This window comes from Prionailurus viverrinus, chromosome C1, assembly GCF_022837055.1.
Source record: "Prionailurus viverrinus isolate Anna chromosome C1, UM_Priviv_1.0, whole genome shotgun sequence".
Lineage (NCBI taxonomy): Eukaryota > Metazoa > Chordata > Mammalia > Carnivora > Felidae > Prionailurus > Prionailurus viverrinus.
Window position 1 is genome coordinate 66,452,214 of NC_062568.1, and position 19,144 is coordinate 66,471,357.

Genomic DNA, 19,144 nt, shown 5'->3' on the forward strand with positions numbered 1-19,144 from the left:
CTATCACTGTCTTAAAAACCTGCATATCGTAACAAATTGTCAACATACAACACATTTATATTTTAAAATCTGAGACAAACAGGAGCCTTGAATTGGGAATCCATCTAGTTTCTTATTTTGTTCTATCATTGAATAAGTCTGTGACCTGAGTTCAGGGCAAGTAAATCTTTTATTTTTTTTTAGGTTTTATTTATTTTGAGAGCGAGAGAGAGCGAGAGAGAGTGAGAGCGAGAGAGAGTGAGAGCGAGAGAGAGAGAGCATGCACACAAATGGAGGAGGGGCAGAGAGAGGGAGAGAATCTTAAGCAGGTCCTATGCTGTCAGCACATAGCCCTAAAATTTATAGGGCTTGAACTCACACACTGTGAGCGAGATCATGACCTGAGCTGAAATCAAGAGTTGGTTGCTTAACCGACTGAGCCACCCAGGAGCCCTTAAATCTTTCTGAACCCAAGTTTATTTCTCTCCAATACAAAAAAAGATGTTTGGACTTGATGTCTAAGAAACTTATTTGTTCTACAGTTCTTGAGTCTGTGAGTCTAAAAATGCAGGTCTGCTCCATCAAGAAGGTGCATTCTTGTTTTTAAAAATGTAAATGCAGTACTAAAAATAGCTGCATCATATGCAAGTAAATAGTGTGGAGGCTTTACTTCAGGTCCTTGAATTAGATCACACAAATGTCACTAAGAAGAGTTACTGAGTAAATTCCACATGGATGCATCCTATTTCCTGAAATAAGAATGTGTGGTGGAGAGATACAATTCAGGTCAATACAACTAAATAAATGATACATTTAATTTCTATCTCACAACCAAGAAGAGAATTGGGTGTTAGATCAGTGACACTGACCACAGAAAAAGTCGCTGGGACCCAACTAATTAAATTGGACAGATTTCAAATATTAACACCCTGAACTTTAAAGCCACTTGTTCCTCAATTTTTTTAAAGCATTTGTTAAGTGTAAAATTAATTTCACAATTTAAGAGGCAGTCACATTTCAATTACATTTTGGTATGCCTTCTGCAAAACTTGCCAGGCTCCAGGGAAATGGTTTTATTTATAGTAAACATGCTCAAACGCAAATCTCATCACCTAAACCCAGGAGATCCAAGCTAGAGCAACCTCTGCCTTGGAAACATTCTTACAGTTATGGTTTTTCGCTCTTTTTTTTTTTTTAATTTTTTTTTACATTTATTTATTTTTGAGAGACAGAGAGAGACAGAGCACAAGTGGGGGAGGGGAAGAGAGAGAAGGAGACACAGAAGCCGATGCAGGCTCCAGGCTCCGAGCTGTCAGCACAGAGTCCGATGCGGGGCTCGAACTCACAAACCATGAGCTCATGACCTGAGCTGAAGTCGGATGCTCAACCAACTGAGCCATCCAGGCGCCCCTGGTTTTTCTCTCTTAAGTGTATTTTTAGGAAAGCCATCCATGGTCTGGTTTGCTGGCTCCCCTCCATTCTATGAGGAAAAGATTAAGTCACTGATGCCCTAGAATGTATCTGGGCAAGGAGAAGGCAAAGCACCCCTACTCACTCAGGGCAATCCCCTGAAGCTAGGATAGTCCCTACCCACCCACATCTGCCCCTCTGGCAGTAGTTCCTTTTTTCCCCTGGGTGGTTCCTGTGAGAAGGGAAAATGAAGGACAGCAAGTTCCTGTTCTGCCTCCTGGGTCCATTGTGTGCCCACTAGGAGGAGGCACCAAGAAAATCCCTGGGCAGCAGGCTGCTTCCTCTTTCATGAATCCCTTGGTTCAATAATGAAACTGTTCAATAATAAAGAGGTAGCCTACGTAAGGGAGGTAATTTTATCTTTCCTTGGAAAAGTTTCCAAGCTCCAACAAAAGTTTGCCAACTGCTAGGGTCAAACTTAGATTTTAATAAAATATATCCCATTACTATTCAATTCAATTAAAAAAAAAGTTTACTTATTAGCAAGGGGCTTCAGAGAGTACCACATTAGAGTTGTGTTCCTTTTACAAAGTTTTTCCACCAATTCTTTATTTCTTATTATTCACATTGCCATTTGACTGATTAAGAGCTCAGAGACATTAAATGACTTGCCTAGAGCTACAAAGCTGTAAGTGTGCGAACTGGGAATAAAGATTTGAAACTCTTAGTTCAAGAACTGTTTATTAAAGGCAACTGCAAAGTATTCTCCCAGGGTGCCATGGTGGATATGTTCATTTGATGAAACATTGCCAAGGAGGAGCAAAGCCTGTACTGGGCACCACTGACACAGTGAGAACAAAACATACACAAAACCTATCCTCACGACGACATCATTAGCTGTAACTTAAAGTGCGTGTGCACACGGACGCACGCGCGCGCACACACACACACTCCCTGAGGTATCTAAAGGCCACAAAATTTGGAGAGGAAAGTGGTCACATCTATTTTTGAGGTTTAGGAAAGGCTTTGAGAGGTAAGTAACATTTGCACAGGGTTTTGAATTATGGATAGGAATGACCTCACCCATTCCTTTTATTTGATTATCAAACAGCAGTCATCCTTTCTAAAGTGGGTTCCCAAGGGCTATAAAGAGGTTTTTAGTGTTAGGTAATATTTATTCTTCACTAAAAAAGGCTAGGATAACAAGCATTTCTTTGTGCATTGTTCAGCTTGATTTTTCTGATCATACAACTCTGCAAACCTGAGATAATTCTTCAGTATAACAATGATGGTTACTTACAGAAAGGGTTGATTAGGCTAGTGCTCTTCCCATGATACTTGAAAAGAAGTAACAGTGGGAACGAAATAAAAGGCAAGTCTTGTCCCTTCACTGGACCTCAATTTTCCTTGCTTTTAAAATGAAGGAGCTAAACTATTTAATCTCCTTCAACTTTATGATTATATAGCATTTCCAAGCAAAAAGAGTACAGAAGCGATTGCTTGGCAAGTACAGTGATATATTTTTCCTCATATGATATAGATTTAAAAGAAGTATTCATTTTGTTTTAATTTTTATTATAAACTAGGCCTTGGTTACAAACCAGCTGATATGGCATTTAATTTTAGGATGGCAAGAAGCCTGGAGTCAAGTTACATAGGGTGTCCTGCAAGTAAAGAAATGATATGATACTGTGAAAGTATGTGATATAAAAAATGTGAAATAACACTGTAAAGACTACTTTTATTTACTTAATAACATTTAAGTATGCCCTCCTAACATTGTACCAGATAGAAGGAAGAAAAGTAAAGGTTCTGGATTCAGATCCCAGATCTGCAATTTTCTAGCCATTTACTTAGCTTCTTTGTGTATTAGTTTTCTTATGATACACAGTTTGTAGTGTTATTGTGCAGATTAAATATGAAGTATGTATATTATCTGTTCCTCAACATCTGTTCTCTTCTCTAGTATTCCTGACTTATAGCTGGTATGGTCATGTGACTATGTTATGGTCATTGGCAAGTAAGTGCAACTTCCAAAAGGAGCTCTTCTCCTCACTTTTTTTTCCCTTCCCCAACTGGACAGGATGTTGTGGTTAGTCACCTAGAACACCATGGTGAGGACAACACTTCATAAGGCTGGAACAACAAGAATGAAGATGTCTATGTCCTTGATACCGTGGAGCTGCCAGATCAGCCCTGGACATCTTATACTTTAAATTGTGGTATGTGGAAGAAATAAAATTTCTGTCTTATTTAAGCCACTGTCTTTGAGGGTCCCTTAAGAGAGGAGGTGAGCTGTATGTTAACTGGTACAACAGTCAACACTAGTTCAGTGCTGAATGCATCGTACATGTTCCTTTTTTCCATGGGAAAGAGACAAAGTCATCGTCTTTGCCTTTTTCTCTAATTAGAGCTTGTAATTTAGTAAGGCAGGCATGCATGAAAATGATTAACCACACTAGCAGGCCAATTATAAATGTGTAAAAAGGTATGATCATATCATATCTTGATAGGGGTCTGGGAAGCACAGGTGGAAACATTTGTGGGAATTCACCCAACAGTTCACTGAAGATTTATTGCATGTAAGTTTTACCTCAAAAGAAGAAAAAAGAACTGCTAAATAAAAGGTGTAAGCAGGATAACAGCTCAAGAGGAAGAACAATTAAAATGAGAGGGATTGTGGAAAGCTTCACACAGGATCTGACACATGAGGATTTCAACTAGTGGAGAATTGAGAGGGAGGAAAGAATATTCACTCTGAAAGAGCAGAGGAATTGAGAAGCCACTAGTATAGTGCATTTAGGGACTGTAGGTATTTTATTTATGAAGTCTAGGATGTGTACAGAGAGGAAGGAGAGGTGAGGGTGTTAAGAGAGAAATCAAGGCTACCAGGTATGATTGTGCTGCACTGTAAAAGCCCTAGGGGATTCATGCAGACCATAATTGGAACCCCCTAGAGTTATAGAGTGTGCTAACTGCATTAACTATATGCAGCAGACTCAGTTATGGCCGGATTGCAGTGGACCCTGAATGTTACTATAAGAAATTTAGGTTTTAACCTGCTGACATTAAGAAGTAATGGAGGACTAGGGTGCCTGGGTGGCTCAGTTGGTCGAGTGTCCAACTTTGACTCCGGTCATGATCTTACAGTTCATGAGTTCAAGCCCTGCATTCAGCTCTCTACTGACAGCACGGAGCCTGCTGTGGATTCTCTGTCTCCCTCTCTCTCTGTCCTTCCCCTGGTCATGCTCTCTCTCTCAAAAATAAATAAACATTAGAAAAAAATTTTATAAAAAAAAGAAGTAATGGAGGATTTTCAAGCAGGAGATGAACACATTTTAGAAAGGTAAACTGGATACACTGTAGAATACAAACCTGGAGACAAAGTGAGGATATCTATAGGAAGCTACTGCTGTATTCTGGGTGAAAGATGGGCTTGAACTAGAGCAGGGGAAATGAAAGATGAATGGATTCAAGAGACATTTCAAAGTCAGAATCAACAGGATTTGTTGGCCAAATGGATGTCCACAATACACAGGAATGCAGCATTCAGGTCCCTGCAATTCTAAATCAGCTGGCTTGGGATGGGAATATGCATTTCAATAAGCAAAGCAACCCAGGTGACTTTGTTGAAGATGGTTCACCAGCGATATTTTTCAAAATACCAGGACTTTTCAAAGTCCTCTGATACTGGTAAGTCCTTTGACAGTCAACCAAGCCCTAATCTTTTTACCAAAAACAAACAAACCAACAAACAAAACCCTACATTTTTGTAAAGAAAATAATGGAAAGAGAAAGAAGCAATGCCCATTATTGTATCATTTCATGTCACAAAATGTACACTCTTTTCCTTCCAAATATAAAGCAAAAAAGATAGGACCACTTATTATCTGGACAAGGTCATGTCAGAAGGTAAATAAACTAGGGAATGCATAAAATAGTAAGGCATTTTAGCAGAAGTCTGTTATCTTATACAAAGGCAAATAGGTAGGAATGTTATCCAAAGGGTCTGTTAACCCTTACATGCTGCTGAGTAACAGGAAAAATAATTCTGTCTGATTGTGTGATCTTTTTTAAGTCTCCTCCCTTCTACTCTGCCAAATCTGTGACAATAAAGTAGCATTACTAATGATCTTTCACAAGAGTAGGATGGTTTGTACCTATCTTCTGGTGCTAACCAGAAGAGTCGGGAAAAAAAAATATTTTCAGTAATCTTAAAAAAGTCCCCCTACACAGACCACAATAATATAAGAGATGTCACAGGCTGCACAAGATTCATAAAAGGCAAAGTTGTTTTTGAAAAAGAAGTAGCTAAAATCTCATGAGTTAACAGATTAGGGACCCCTCCAGCATCTCTGAGTCATTTACTGTATCAGAACAAAATAAAACCACTATGAAAGAGCTCTTCTATGAAGACAGTGAAACTTCAGGAGACAGGGGACCTTTTCACAAAAAGGCCTGTTTTCTCTTAAATCACAGTTTAAATTGCTGAGCAGTCATTTAGTGTTGAGAATATTACCAATGATAAATGGAAAAAGGCAAAAGCTTACATAATTATAAAGCTGTACTCAGTGCTCTTAACCACGGGCACAGGACTCCTCAGCTCTTCATAACCTTGTTTTTAATTTCCCTGAGGAACACCTAAAGGCTGCTGGGCAAATGTTTGCAAGTCACAACTTGTTTTATTAGAAGTAATTGTGAGAACTCCAATGGGAAAATAAATAAGGTTTCAGAGATTTCCAGATCTCTATTTCCAGTCATTCCCAAGACGTTTAGGGTGTGACTTTAAATGTATAATATGATAAAAGTTTAAAATCAGATACAATACCATGCAACACACTCTCTCACTCCAACTGTTGGATACTCCTGAAGATAAAACCCCCAAATCCCTGGATATCCTGACAAACCAACCTCTCAAACCAGCATTTGTGCCCAAATTACCCAAGTCTCCACTCTCCTCAAGGCCAGTTTTTCTCAAATGTGAATATTCAGACCAAGTAACACTTGCTGTGCTATCCTACTGTGAGGAAACAAGAGCTTATTAAAAATTTTCACTTTTTTCACTTTCACTTCTTTTTGTATCTGGAAACAAAAAGATGCTATAAAATGCAGATTCCAAAGTTAATTTTTATTTTTTTTTTATTTTTTTTTATTTAAAAAAAAATTTTTTTTTCAACGTTTATTTATTTTTGGGACGGAGAGAGACAGAGCATGAACGGGGGAGGGGCAGAGAGAGAGGGAGACACAGAATCGGAAACAGGCTCCAGGTTCTGAGCCATCGGCCCAGAGCCCGACGCGGGGCTCGAACTCACGGACCGCGAGATCGTGACCTGGCTGAAGTCGGACGCTTAACCGACTGCGCCACCCAGGCGCCCCCAAAGTTAATTTTTAACTGAGACAACATCTTGTGTAAAATATATTCATTTCTTTATTGAGACAATTTGAACATTATAGATCAAAATTAAAAAGCTTAGCCAACCAAAGATAAAATCAGATGTAGGAGTACAGAGTACAAACTTGTTGACAGGTAAGAGTAAACAAGTCATTTAACCTTTCTGTGGACCTCAGTTCCCTCATCTGCCCCAGTTTAGGATGTTTGGGGTAGAACATCCTGTTGGACATGGGTTGACAGAATCATCCAGGGTGATTTAAAAAAAAAAAAAACGGATCAGTAAACACTGTCCAAGACCTCTTGGATAATTTGGGGGGCGGGGGAGAGGGGGAAAAGCGGATGTAAGACAAATTTAGGATCACTGCCACAGGGGGTCAATTCATAACTAGTAAAGCCCTGTATTCTGTATAACACTGTACAAATACGCACCATGGCAGGGAAACAGACTTTTGATAAAGTGTCTTTGTGTTCCACAATGATCTGCTTTTTGAACTGTTTCAGAAGAAGCATATAGAATTTGGAAACAAAAATAGCAGTTGCTAAGGTAGAAGATGTTCTTTAAGAGAAAGAAAGAAAAAGAAAGAAAGAAAGAAAAAAGGTATTTTGATACTTTGGCAGATGGCCCACAGCAATAGCACTCTAATGTTAATCTTGGTTCTGTGAAAATTCCACAACTCATCAGTTTATATGACAAGTGTTTCCTCTTGGAAACACTATTAATGGAAGAGACTACATTGATTGCATTTGCACTGAGGTTCATTTTGAGAGAGAAATTTGAGTGGGACCAAGTCTTCTCCCACCAAGCAGCAATGGCCCTTTCCACTCGATGCTCCCCCTACCAATACCCTAATCATTTCAATTCTATCTAAATTCTCAAACTATCTACAGATAGTTGAGAAAGGACATAGATCTCAATGACATGACTTCATTCCAAAAAGGCACACAGCCATGGACCAAAAAGACGATTTTAGATTTCTGTTTGAATGACAACAATTCCAACAATGAAGGAGGTATTTCCTCACAGAGAACATCAGGGATGGGGGTAAGGATCGATACCTACTGAGGTAATATTGCTTGCCTCACGTGCTTTATATAAAGTACCTTATTTTAATTTTTCTATTGCAGGATCACAAATTGCCTTCCCTTTCTACATAAGGATACTGAGCCTCAAATTTATGTAAGTTGACTAAGGTCAAAGAATTAGAAAATGCAAGACCCAGATAACTCCAGGTCTCTCCAATATGAAAGTCCAATCTCTAGCTCATCTTATTCTAATTTAGTTTTTATTTTTAACCACAGAGATACATATCTATATTTTAATGAGTCAAAGATCTTCACAAGGCTTAAGAAAAACATTAAGTCCCTTGCTCTCTTCTTTCCCCTCCCCATTTCCTGCTTCACCTTGGCAACAATTTTCAGTTCTTTTGGTTCTTTCTGGTATTTATCTCTGTATCTCCAAACATACTAATGTTGCTACTATTGATTTTTCAGTTTTACTTTTCTTCCCACTATGCAAAGTAAGGATTCAGCTCTTTTTAACCCCCCACTCCCTGGCCCTGACCTGCAACTTTATACTCTCCCCATTCTCCCAAAATAGTTATATCTTCTAAAAAGAGGATAGTTAGATAAACATTCAGCTTTTACTTTCTTATAACTATGCAATGTTATTCACTGGTAAGCCATACTATGACTCCTTTCCCTTCCCTGAAACACCTTTCCCTGAAAAAACTTTATTTACTTTATTTCCCATCATACTAATACAATCCATTCAGACACTTCAGTTACTCTACCATTTTCACCTTCTTAGAGGAACTCCCCTTGAGCTTTGTGACTTCAGTCTAGATTTGTTGATCTCTATGCCTGAAGGTAAACCTTCATCTCAAGACCTTCTTTCACCTTGATTTTGAGGATTCCCTTTGTTCATCTCTCTCTCTAGTTGAATCCCTCATTTTCAGTATCCCAAATTTTCATCTTTCTTGTTTTACTCATCCCATTTGGTGGACTAAACCCTCCAACAGTTTCCTGAGAAAGTGTTTGCAAAGAAAATTTTTTGAGACCTTGCATCACTGAAAATACCTTTACTCTACCCTCAGATTTAACTGATAGTTTGCCAGGTTAAAAATTCTAAGTTGGAAGCAATTTTTCCACAGAATTTTGAAAGCTTTGCTATGCACTCTTCTAGCTTCCATTTGTTTTTGTTGAAGTCTAGAGCCATTTTGATTCCTGATCTTATACTTAACTCACCTGGAAGTTCATCCTTCAGTTCTGGGAAATTTTCTTCAAATATTTTTTGGCCAATTTCATTCTTTCTGTATTCCTTTGTGGGACTCCTCTATCAGGATGTTGATTCTTCTTAAGTGTTACTCTAATTCCTCCCATTCACCTTCTTTTTAAATGAACTTTTCTTACTTCATAGATAAAATATCTTAAGCTTGCTGTCTTTGGTAACCAATATTATTCTCTAAGTGACAGTTAACCAATCCTGAAGAAAATAAAATAGTAATCAAAGTGGTAGTGCTTCCAGAGCTCTACTGAGGCTGGGCGTATGTGAACCAAACAACATTCCACCACCAATTGCCCAGCTAAACCAGAATAACTTAACTTTGATTAGTTATATATTTTGGGATTTCAAGTTTGAAAAGAATCACCGGCTTATAGGTATCAGATTCCCACCGCCTCCACCCAGAATGATTTATAATGCTTTGATAAGGTCTATTTTTTGTCGAGTAGTAGAGACAATATGGGTGATTTGGAAGGTGGGAAAGGCCCCTCTGCTGGGTTTCCCCCACTGCTGAGACTATTCTACTTCTATGTAAGTGTTCTGCCAGGGTTCACACTTGTGGTAAGAGGGCACTTCAAATCCAATGCAGTTTCGGGACAGGGGGAGGAAATCACCTTGAGTTACCTCTTCCACTCTGTCCTAGAAAAGAAAGTCGCCTGCTTTTCCAACCCTCTGAGGTACGAATAGTAATAAGCATTCACATTCTATTTCAGAAAAGTTGCCACCTTAGCAAAAGAGATAAATAAATTAGTGAGAGATACACCCTGTCTTTTCTGTATTTTAGTTCTGTATTAGCCTCCTTACCCACAATTAGTATCAGAAACAAAAGTACGAGTCAATAACGGGAGTACATACCCTTAAATAAAAGGACATCCTCTGTTACACAGTTAGGGTAAAATTTTAAAGACACGCAAAAGTATGTGTGTTTTCCCTACTTGAAGAAGGGAAATGGATAAGAACTGTCACTCCTAACATTTAGTTATAATCATTCCCCACTTTTAAGAGAGTTCCCTAACATAAGCAGCCAATTTCCCAAAATGACAGTTTGCATTTGTAGTCTCACTTTCCAATATACCCATAGCACGCTGTACCTCAACTGTTAGTGTGTTACAGTCAGGCAGATGAAATAATAGAAACTTAAATATCATTGAGCCAGCAGTGTTAGAATTTAGATTTTGTATTTTTTCCATAAGCTGGTGGTTAGCTAAATGCATCACGATAAACAAGGTAAGACAACTCCCTACTCATCAAACCAAAAGCTCCCCAGACCAGGTTTCCATTTTGCTGGATGTTAAAACTTGGTAAACTTTTTGTGCTATCTTTTAAGAGTTGAAAGATTTCACAGCCAAAGACCACACCCATGTATTTCAGCTTTGCTTTACTTCCTTTTTTTTCTCCAGTAGTACTTCTTTCTCTCAGACTGTTTATCAAATTTTGTGAGTTGAAGTGTACAATCAGTGTAACACCAAAAGAAAACCGGACATGACATGTGGTATTCCACCCCGATGTGAACAGAAACATGGCACTGCTCAGTTAGCTTGCTCAGCTTCCTAAGGGGTATCCTCTCCTGCATTAGGGCCATGTTAAAATCTGGAAATGGTGGGTGGGGGTGAGGTTTATGCAGTTTAAAATGACTGTTTAATATTAAAAATCTGTTTTCTTAAGTCATATAAAGCAGTGCTCTGCAGAATATTCTTGGATGGGGGAACTACAAGAGAAAGAAGACTGTGTGGGAAAGAGAAGCAAATATGAAATGTCCTAGGATCTGTGAGATTTAAACGTTAATCAAAAAGGAGATAAGGATTCTAAAAAACCAAGAAACATCAATATCAATGGAAAGACATTTCTAGTTTAGAGACAGCAAATATATGAAATCATGAAATTATATTATAGTAAATGCTACATAACAAATGGCCATGAACAGTAAATGCATTTAAATATCCCACAATAGTTGATTTTATTCAAGCAATTTGAAATATTTTCTTAAAAAGATCTCAGTCCCTGATTTCTGTCCTTTTAACAAGTCACTCTCCCTAGCAAATTACCTAGTTGTGTTTGTTCTGCTGTTCCAGAGAATAATTTTCTATAACTCATTCTACGCAAATGTTTCAAAGATTCTTATAACTTCTACTTCTTGAGTAACAATCAAAATGGAACTTACATTATTTTTCTTAGTCCACTCAATTCCCAGTTAGTGCCTTACTGAAATGACTTGAAAAGATAGACCTTGTGTTCACAATCTACTTTCAACACTTTTTTTTTTTTTTTTTGCAAAGCAAAACTGTTGGTAGTAAGTGAAAGCAACTTCAGATTACCACTGCTCAGTTTATTCTCATAATTTAGTATTGATAATTACTATCAAAGAGAGTATCCCTGTGTAAAAGGAAGAAAACTCAGGTTACTATCAAGTTACTATACAGGACATCTCCCTTGTGAGATAAATGATTATCATTATTTACTTCCCAGACTCTTTTTCTTAAAAGAGTAAGTCCCTTAAATGTTTTTCTTGGTTGCACAACAATGCAAATGCATTAAACCTTACCAAACTGTACTTAAAAATAGTTATGATGGTAATTTCATGTAATATGTATCTTACCATAATTTAAAAAAATGTTTTATAGACTGGGGATTGAAAAACTATGACATATGTATTACACAGGTCTCAAAGGCTTGTTTTCAGTTTCAAAGAACCTAGTTCCAGTCCTTCTCAATTTTTTTTGAACAGTGTCAAATATTGCACCTAGTTCAAAAGACTGTACACTAATTAGCCATCCACCCACAAGGCAGTTCATTTTATATTCTCTGCTAGCCTTTTTTGAAGATGACTCAGAATCTTGGTCCCAGACTATAAAGAGATTTTTGTTACCTATTCTAGATAATAGCCTCTTCTTTCCCTCTACCTATGACTGAAAACCACAGCAGCAAGCATAGAAGAATGGGGGGTGGGGGGGAAACACGAGTAAAAGGGAATGGCAGCCACAACATAAATCCTACAGGAACCAGAAACCCAAACTTGTCTTGATATAATGAAACACAAACTAGGTGAAACTAAACAGTAATACAGATGTTTATAAGGTGTTAGAAAACAAAAAACCAAACAGTAGTTAACAGCTAATCAGTTAATGCATCACATCAGAACAGTTAGAATAGTGAAGTTTTATACCACAGGCTATCTATTTTTATTTACCATTTACTTTTAGATAATGAGCACAATTTTAAAAAGCATGCAAAGTCTTTCGTTGTTATAAGGCACACTCCCAAATCATGTCAATAATTATTTTTTTCTAGATTGATACAAAGTCAGTTAAAATACTCCAATATGCAAGCATTCAGATAATGACTGCATCTCTCTGTAAACAGCACTTGTGAGTGTCTTAAAGTCCTCCATAGTTTACAGATGTATACTGTTATATGACATTACCCGCCTAAGGTCATATTCTTGACAGTGATCAAAAAGTATCTGGAATAATCATTTATAAAAGGTAATAACTCGGGGTGCCTGGTGGCTCAGTCGGTTGAGTGTCAGACTCTTGATCTGAGCTCAGGTCTTAATTGTAGGGGCAGGAGTTCAAGCCTCGTGTTGGATTCTGCACTGGGCGTGAAGCCTATTTAAAAAAAAAAAAAAAAGGTAATAACTCTACCAAAGAGTACAAAATACACTATTATCCACATATAAACTATTAGTCTAGAAAAAAGGTGGCCTTTGGTGGTTTGTACTTGTTAAAAGCCATCCCTGTTCTATGTGTGTGCACTTGTCACACACATATCTGGACTGTGTTAATAATTTTCACTTCATATTAAATAAGTACAGGCATGCTGAGCTTGTATGTTTTTTTCACCAACTCATTTTGAAACCCTCTTATGGGATTTGGCTACAGTAGCATGTAAGCTTGGTTATTACCTCTAAAGAAAGAAATTTCCCAACAAAATTGGGAAGCTAATGACAACAAAGTGAAACTGATGCTTTCCCAGTTGAGTGTCACTCCTGGTTTCCTTCAAGGCATAGAAGAACTTGCCCATGTAGAAGCAACACCCTTTACTTTCTTTATAGTATAACTGGAATAGAGGAAAGGACAGCAATACCTTTTATTATCAGCCTCAGTCTACCTATAGCATTTTCTCTGACCATGAGAAAAAAAAGAGGTGGGAGAGAGAAAGGACTAGGATAAACACAGAATTCTTCTTTGTTCTCAACATACGGGTATTTTAGACTCTTTCATTTATTTGGATTTACTCTGAGGAGTTTCTGATTGTTAGCTTTTTTAAGTTCTGAGCCTTTTTCTGTGGATGCTGCTATTTTAAGAACAATAGTACTTTCAGGCCAAGATGGTTTCATGAGTTAATTCTTTCAGATCTTCAAAGAATAGAGAGCTCTTATGCTCTTTAAACTACTTCAGAGCAGAGAAAGAAGGAACTCTTCTCAGTTCTTTTTAGGAAACCATCATAACCCTGATATCAAACTCTAGCAAAGATAATACAGAAGAAGAGGACTATAGATGACACCCAATTACTGATTTTAAGTAAAAATGTTACCAAAAAGGAACCTTCAAAGAATAGAGGGCTCTTATGCTCTTTAAACTACTTCACAGCAGAGAAAGAAGGAACTCTTCTCAGTTCTTTTTAGGAAACCATCATAACCCTGATATCAAACTCTAGCAAAGATAATACAGAAGAAGAGGACTATAGATGACACCCAATTACTAATTTTAAGTAAAAATGTTACCAAAAAGGAACCTATATGCTTAAATATTCCACCATGATCAACTGTAAGGTTGGTTCACAAACTGGAAATCAACTAAAATAACCCATCATCCTAATAGGTCAAAGAAAAGCACACAATAGGTCACGACAGATGCCTAAAAGCCATATGACAAAACTCAACTTTCACTCCTGATAAAAATGTTTAGTTAAGTAGTAATGAGAAGACATCATCTTAACAACAAGAAATATACAGACCAAATGAACACTCAACATCTATTATTCAAAATTGCTCGCAATATGCTAGCCAATGTAAACACACACACACACACACACACACACACACACACACACACACAACCTTGGTCCAAAATCCACTCTTTCGAAAAATCCTAGTAAGCTAGAAATATTAAAGACACTTCCTTGATAAACAGAACTTATTGGAAATTAATAGTAAATGCCATATTTAATGATGACATGGTAAAAGTATCCAAAAACTAAGAAATAAGAAAAGGACGGCCAGAATCACTGTTATTACATATCACTAGGCTGGATTACACAGCACTAGGCTGAAGAAACTAGCAATTCATTAAACCAAAGAAAGAAAAAAGGTATAAAGAAAGATAAGACTATGTTTAAATGATTGTTTTCCTAGAAAATTCAAGGGGGACAATTTATTAAAACTAATAAATTTAGAAAATCGGCCAGATGTATAATCACTCACCTACATACCAGCCACAAAGTATTTAGTGAATATAATAGCTAAGACAGACCAAAGGATTTTAATGAAACATAAACAGTTTACTTTAAATTTTATGTCAAAATGAGTGCAATAATATTCAAGAAAATTTGAAAAAGATAAATGAAGAAGGACTTGCTGTAGGAATTACTTAAAAAATGCCAGAATCAAAGAGATTGGTATTTGTATAGGGAGAGACAACTAGAACAAAGCGACAGAATAATAATAATAATAAAAGACCCATGTAAATTTATTATACTAAGGTAGTATTTCTAGTCAGGAAGAATTGATTTTAACAAATGAGTTCAGAAAAAAATGGCTAAATCCCTATCTTATATAATGTACAAAAATAATTTTCAGATGTTTTAAAGAGTAGAGCATAAAAAACTATAAAATAATTAACAGGCAATATAGGAAAATATTTTAATAATTTTTGAGTAGGAACTGCCTTAAGTGATAAAAAACAAAAACAAAACCTGGGCATTTTAAACCAAAAGACTGACAGTTCTTGAAAATATCTGCCATATATTTCATTAAGGATTAATATATCTGTCCTCTAATCAAATACAGATAAATAATTTTGAATAATAATGGGCAAAATATAGGGACAAACCAGATTAAGAGATGGTTAACTATGTTATGGTACATGCTGATAGAGGAATACCATGCTGACATTAAGATAAAATAGAGCTATGCATGGCAAGACTTGCACCATATATTTTTTGGTCTGAAAATTCAGAAAACAGAATAGTATGTATATACAATCTCACTTTCACAAGAGAACGAAATAACATGTTTTGTGCACATAAGAGAGATGTAGACGGTCTTGGAGTACCTACGACTGGAGAAAGGCCTGAGAACGTTTCATTTTCTTTAGAAATTGATGGCTTTATACATGGTTGTATCATTTTGGGGTTTTCCACCCCTTCCTAATGATGAGAAAATAATTTTTCAACAGAATACAGTACTTGCTTCTCTGCTACATTTGAAATGTGTATTCCAACCATGGTAAGCAGGAAGATCATTTTATTTTCCTACATTTTCATATCACTTCACTTCTGTTACTACCCTTTTTCCCTTAGGATAACTTGTCAAAAGCATCGGTGAGATAAATGACACTTTACATAGCAAGGCTGCTCTACTTTTGCTTGTTACAGTATAACAAGGGACACACCCACTCCTTGGTTTGAGTATCTTCCCCCTACGTTCTTCGCTTGACAAGCACAGCTTTTTACACCTGTAACTCGTTGTCTCTGTTCGCACGAGAGTGGAGACCCTAAGTAACGCATGGTTCCCACTGCGGGTAGGGTATGCTTTTGCTTTTTCCGCCTCGCCCACCCATTCTCTCCGTCACCCTCGGGGAAGTTACCCCACTTCTCATTGACACGGCTATGATGACACCCCACAGGAAAGCAGAGAGCGGAATTAGGCAACAACCTTGGGAAGAACAGAAAGACCTATTTAAAAGTTTTCGAAAGAATAACCACGATAATACTAGCTTCCGGAAGACAACCCTTGCCCCGAAGGGAGTCTGGGACACTCGTGCCGGGACCCACTGCTCACCCAGACATCGCAAGCCCTGCCTCCCCTGTCTCCCGGCGAATAGGTCAAGTCGGCGCGAGCGCTGGACGCGGAGTTGGGCAGGATCCCTCCCCACGGGGCGTCACGGCGGGGACAGCGTTGCAGTGCTGACGTCGCGGGCCCGGAAAACCCCTCCCGGGTCCGCTCTGGGACGTACACCCGGGTGGTTTCTCTCGCACAACGTCCCTCTCCACTCTTGAGAGCTGGTTGTCTCCGCAGCTCTTCGGCTTCTTTCCCTGCGGCACCAGTACTACCAGCGCACCGCCCTCGCTCACACACACAAGTTCCCCGCCATTGTGTTCGACGGGTTCCGAAAGACGAACTCGCTCGCGAAGTTTCTTACTCACAGTTCAGGGATTCCGCGCCCGGGATCCGCGGCGCCCGGCCGAGTGAATCGACCGGAAGTTGCTTTCCGTTCCTGTTCAGAGGGCAGCGCCTGCGCGCGGAGCTTTTAACCCTTCACCCTCCACCAGGCCAGGCCGAACCAGACCCCTCTCGCCCCACCCACACTCGCCCCGCCCGCCCAAGCCCCGCCCGTCCAAGCCCCGCCCCGTCCCGTCTCACCGGGGAAAGGAAAAAGGACGGCAGCCAACAACCATCAATGTCAAGGTTAAAGGTCACCTGCCGGCCTTGGTTAGAATTTTTGCTAAAGAGAAAATAACCAGGTTTCACATCACCCTGTAAGTGGGTTAGCATACACAAGAATCATCTGACAGACTTGTTAAAGACGTAGATTTACCAATTCACCCCTAGAGATCTTAGAGTTCAGAGCAAACTGGGTTGTGGGCGGAAGCCTGGAACCTGCATTTTTATCGAATCCTCATGTAAATGTGATTAAGGTGGTTAAGGTCCACACTGAGAAGCACTACACACACACACACACACACACACACACACACACACACCCATTTGGCTTTTTCCCAACTGTAACACCTTTCACTAAATATACTTGCTAAAGTTGGATAGTTGGTAAATACAAGCAGAACTTCATAGAAAATTCTCATGAATTAAGACTTACCCATTATTCCATTTCCTCGGCATGCCTGAATATTCTCCAAGATAGAAATTTTAGACATTACATCTAGAAATGTTGGAACTCCCAGTTTTAGCTCTGATACCTACTGGTTCAGGCAAGTTGCTTAACCTAATGAACCTTAATTTCTTATCTGACAAATGGAGACAGTGATAACCTACTTCGCTGGATGAATGGTCAATCCAATAATGTAAGCAAAAGCACATGGTAAATTTTAGAATGTTCTGCAAATGAAAGATATTGTCCTGACAGCCTCATGTCAGGCTGGCTTCTTGCCACCATCAAGGTTTTCCCTGGGATTCTTTGCATGAAACTACTGCACATGTGGAAGCTTCCTGACAGCATTAAAGTCTAGGACTTTCCACATTGACTGGAGCATAATTTCATCTGACTGAATGCATATAGCACTCTCAGAAGCTTCCATATTAATTACCTATTTATTTATTTAATTTAAAAAATATTTTTATTATATAAATATTTATTTTTGAGAGAGAGAGACAGAGGATGAGCGGGGGAGGGGCAGAGAGAGAGAGGGAGACAACAGAATCTGAAGCAGGCTCCAGGCTCCTATCAGCACACAGCCCGACACAGGGCTCTTGGCCAAGCCCTGCCTGAACAGGTCTTCAGTCAGTGATTCTTTCTTCATTCTGAAGACTCAAGCCCAGCCCTGGAATTCTTGAGCTCCCTTTTTTCTGGTCACATGGTCCCATATAACTTAGAAGGTGGTATCTTCTCATGGGAACTCAGCATCTTGCTCCCTGGGATTGTAGTTTTTCTTTGTTAGAGCAGGAGGATCAGGTTCTGGTTGCTTCACTTTCTTCTTACACTTCTGAGCCATGGTTATTTGCATTATTTTCCTTAAGCCTGCAAGTCCAAGGGTTTAAAAGCCTGCCAAGTTGCAGTGCATTTTAAAATATTGAGCTTACTTTTAAAAGTTAAAGCCAGGGGGCGCCTGGGTGGCGCAGTCGGTTAAGTGTCCGACTTCAGCCAGGTCACGATATCGCGGTCCGTGAGTTCGAGCCCCGCGTCGGGCTCTGGGCTGATGGCTCAGAGCCTGGAGCCTGTTTCCGATTCTGTGTCTCCCTCTCTCTCTGCCCCTCACCCGTTCATGCTCTGTCTCTCTCTGTCCCAAAAATAAATAAACGTTGAAAAAAAAATTTAAAAGTTAAAGCCAAAATGTATTGCAAAAAACATTTAAACAAACAGAAATATCTTGTATATAACATTGTGATCAGTTGAAAAGTTTCTGAAGTAAGTAGTAATTGAGTTAAACATGACAGTAAAACACTGTTTTTTTAAAGAATTTATTTTTTATGGAAGTTTTGGGTTTATAGCAAAATTGAGTGGAAAGTACAATATACGCATAAGCCTCTTCCATTATCAACATCTCCCACCAAGTGGTACATTTGTCACAACTGATGAGTCTACATCAACGTAATATTATCATCCAAAGTCCATAGTTTATTTTAGGGGTCAGTCTTCATGTTGTACATTCTATGAGTTTGGACAGATAGATAATGACATGTATCCATCATTATAGTATCATACTATAGTAGTGTAGTTTCACTGCCCTAAAAATCCTCTGTGCTCCACCTATTCATCCATTCCACCCCCAGTCCCAGGCAACCACTAATCTTTTTACTGTCTCCATAGTTTTGCCTTTTCTATAATGTCATATGGTTGGAATAAAAAGGTACGTAGCCTTTTCAGATGGACTCCTTTCATCTAGTAATAAACATTTCAGTTTCTTCCATGTCTTTTCATGGCTTGGCAGTTTATTTCTTTTTAGCACTGAATAGTATTACATTGCTTGGGCGTGCCAGTTTATTTATCCAATAACCTACTGAAGGACATCTTGGTTGCTTTCAATTTTTGGTGATTACAAATAAAGCTGCTATAACATAAGTGTGCAGGTTTTTGTGTGGACATAAGTTTTCAACGCCTTTAGGTAAATACAAAGGAGTGGAATTGCTGGATCATATATATTTTTAGTATGTTTTTTAAAAATGTTTACTTACTTATGGGGGGGGG

The 19,144-nt window shown here is 38.5% G+C and overlaps 1 protein-coding gene across 3 annotated transcripts in view; it reads right to left on the reverse strand.

The window, feature by feature from the left end:
* TANK (TRAF family member associated NFKB activator) overlaps nt 1-19,144 on the reverse strand; it is a 94,573-nt gene that overhangs the window by 63,383 nt on the left and 12,046 nt on the right. The window contains exon 1 of one of the 3 annotated variants that reach the window (XM_047871645.1): nt 16,063-16,394. The exons of 1 other annotated variant lie outside the window; for it this stretch is intronic. In XM_047871645.1, coding sequence (XP_047727601.1) covers nt 16,063-16,070 — 8 coding nt within the window. In that variant the 5' untranslated portion in view covers nt 16,071-16,394. Of the gene's footprint in view, nt 1-16,062; nt 16,395-16,427; nt 16,561-19,144 lie in introns of those variants that run through there. One more of the 3 variants, XM_047871647.1, reaches the window with a different exon arrangement.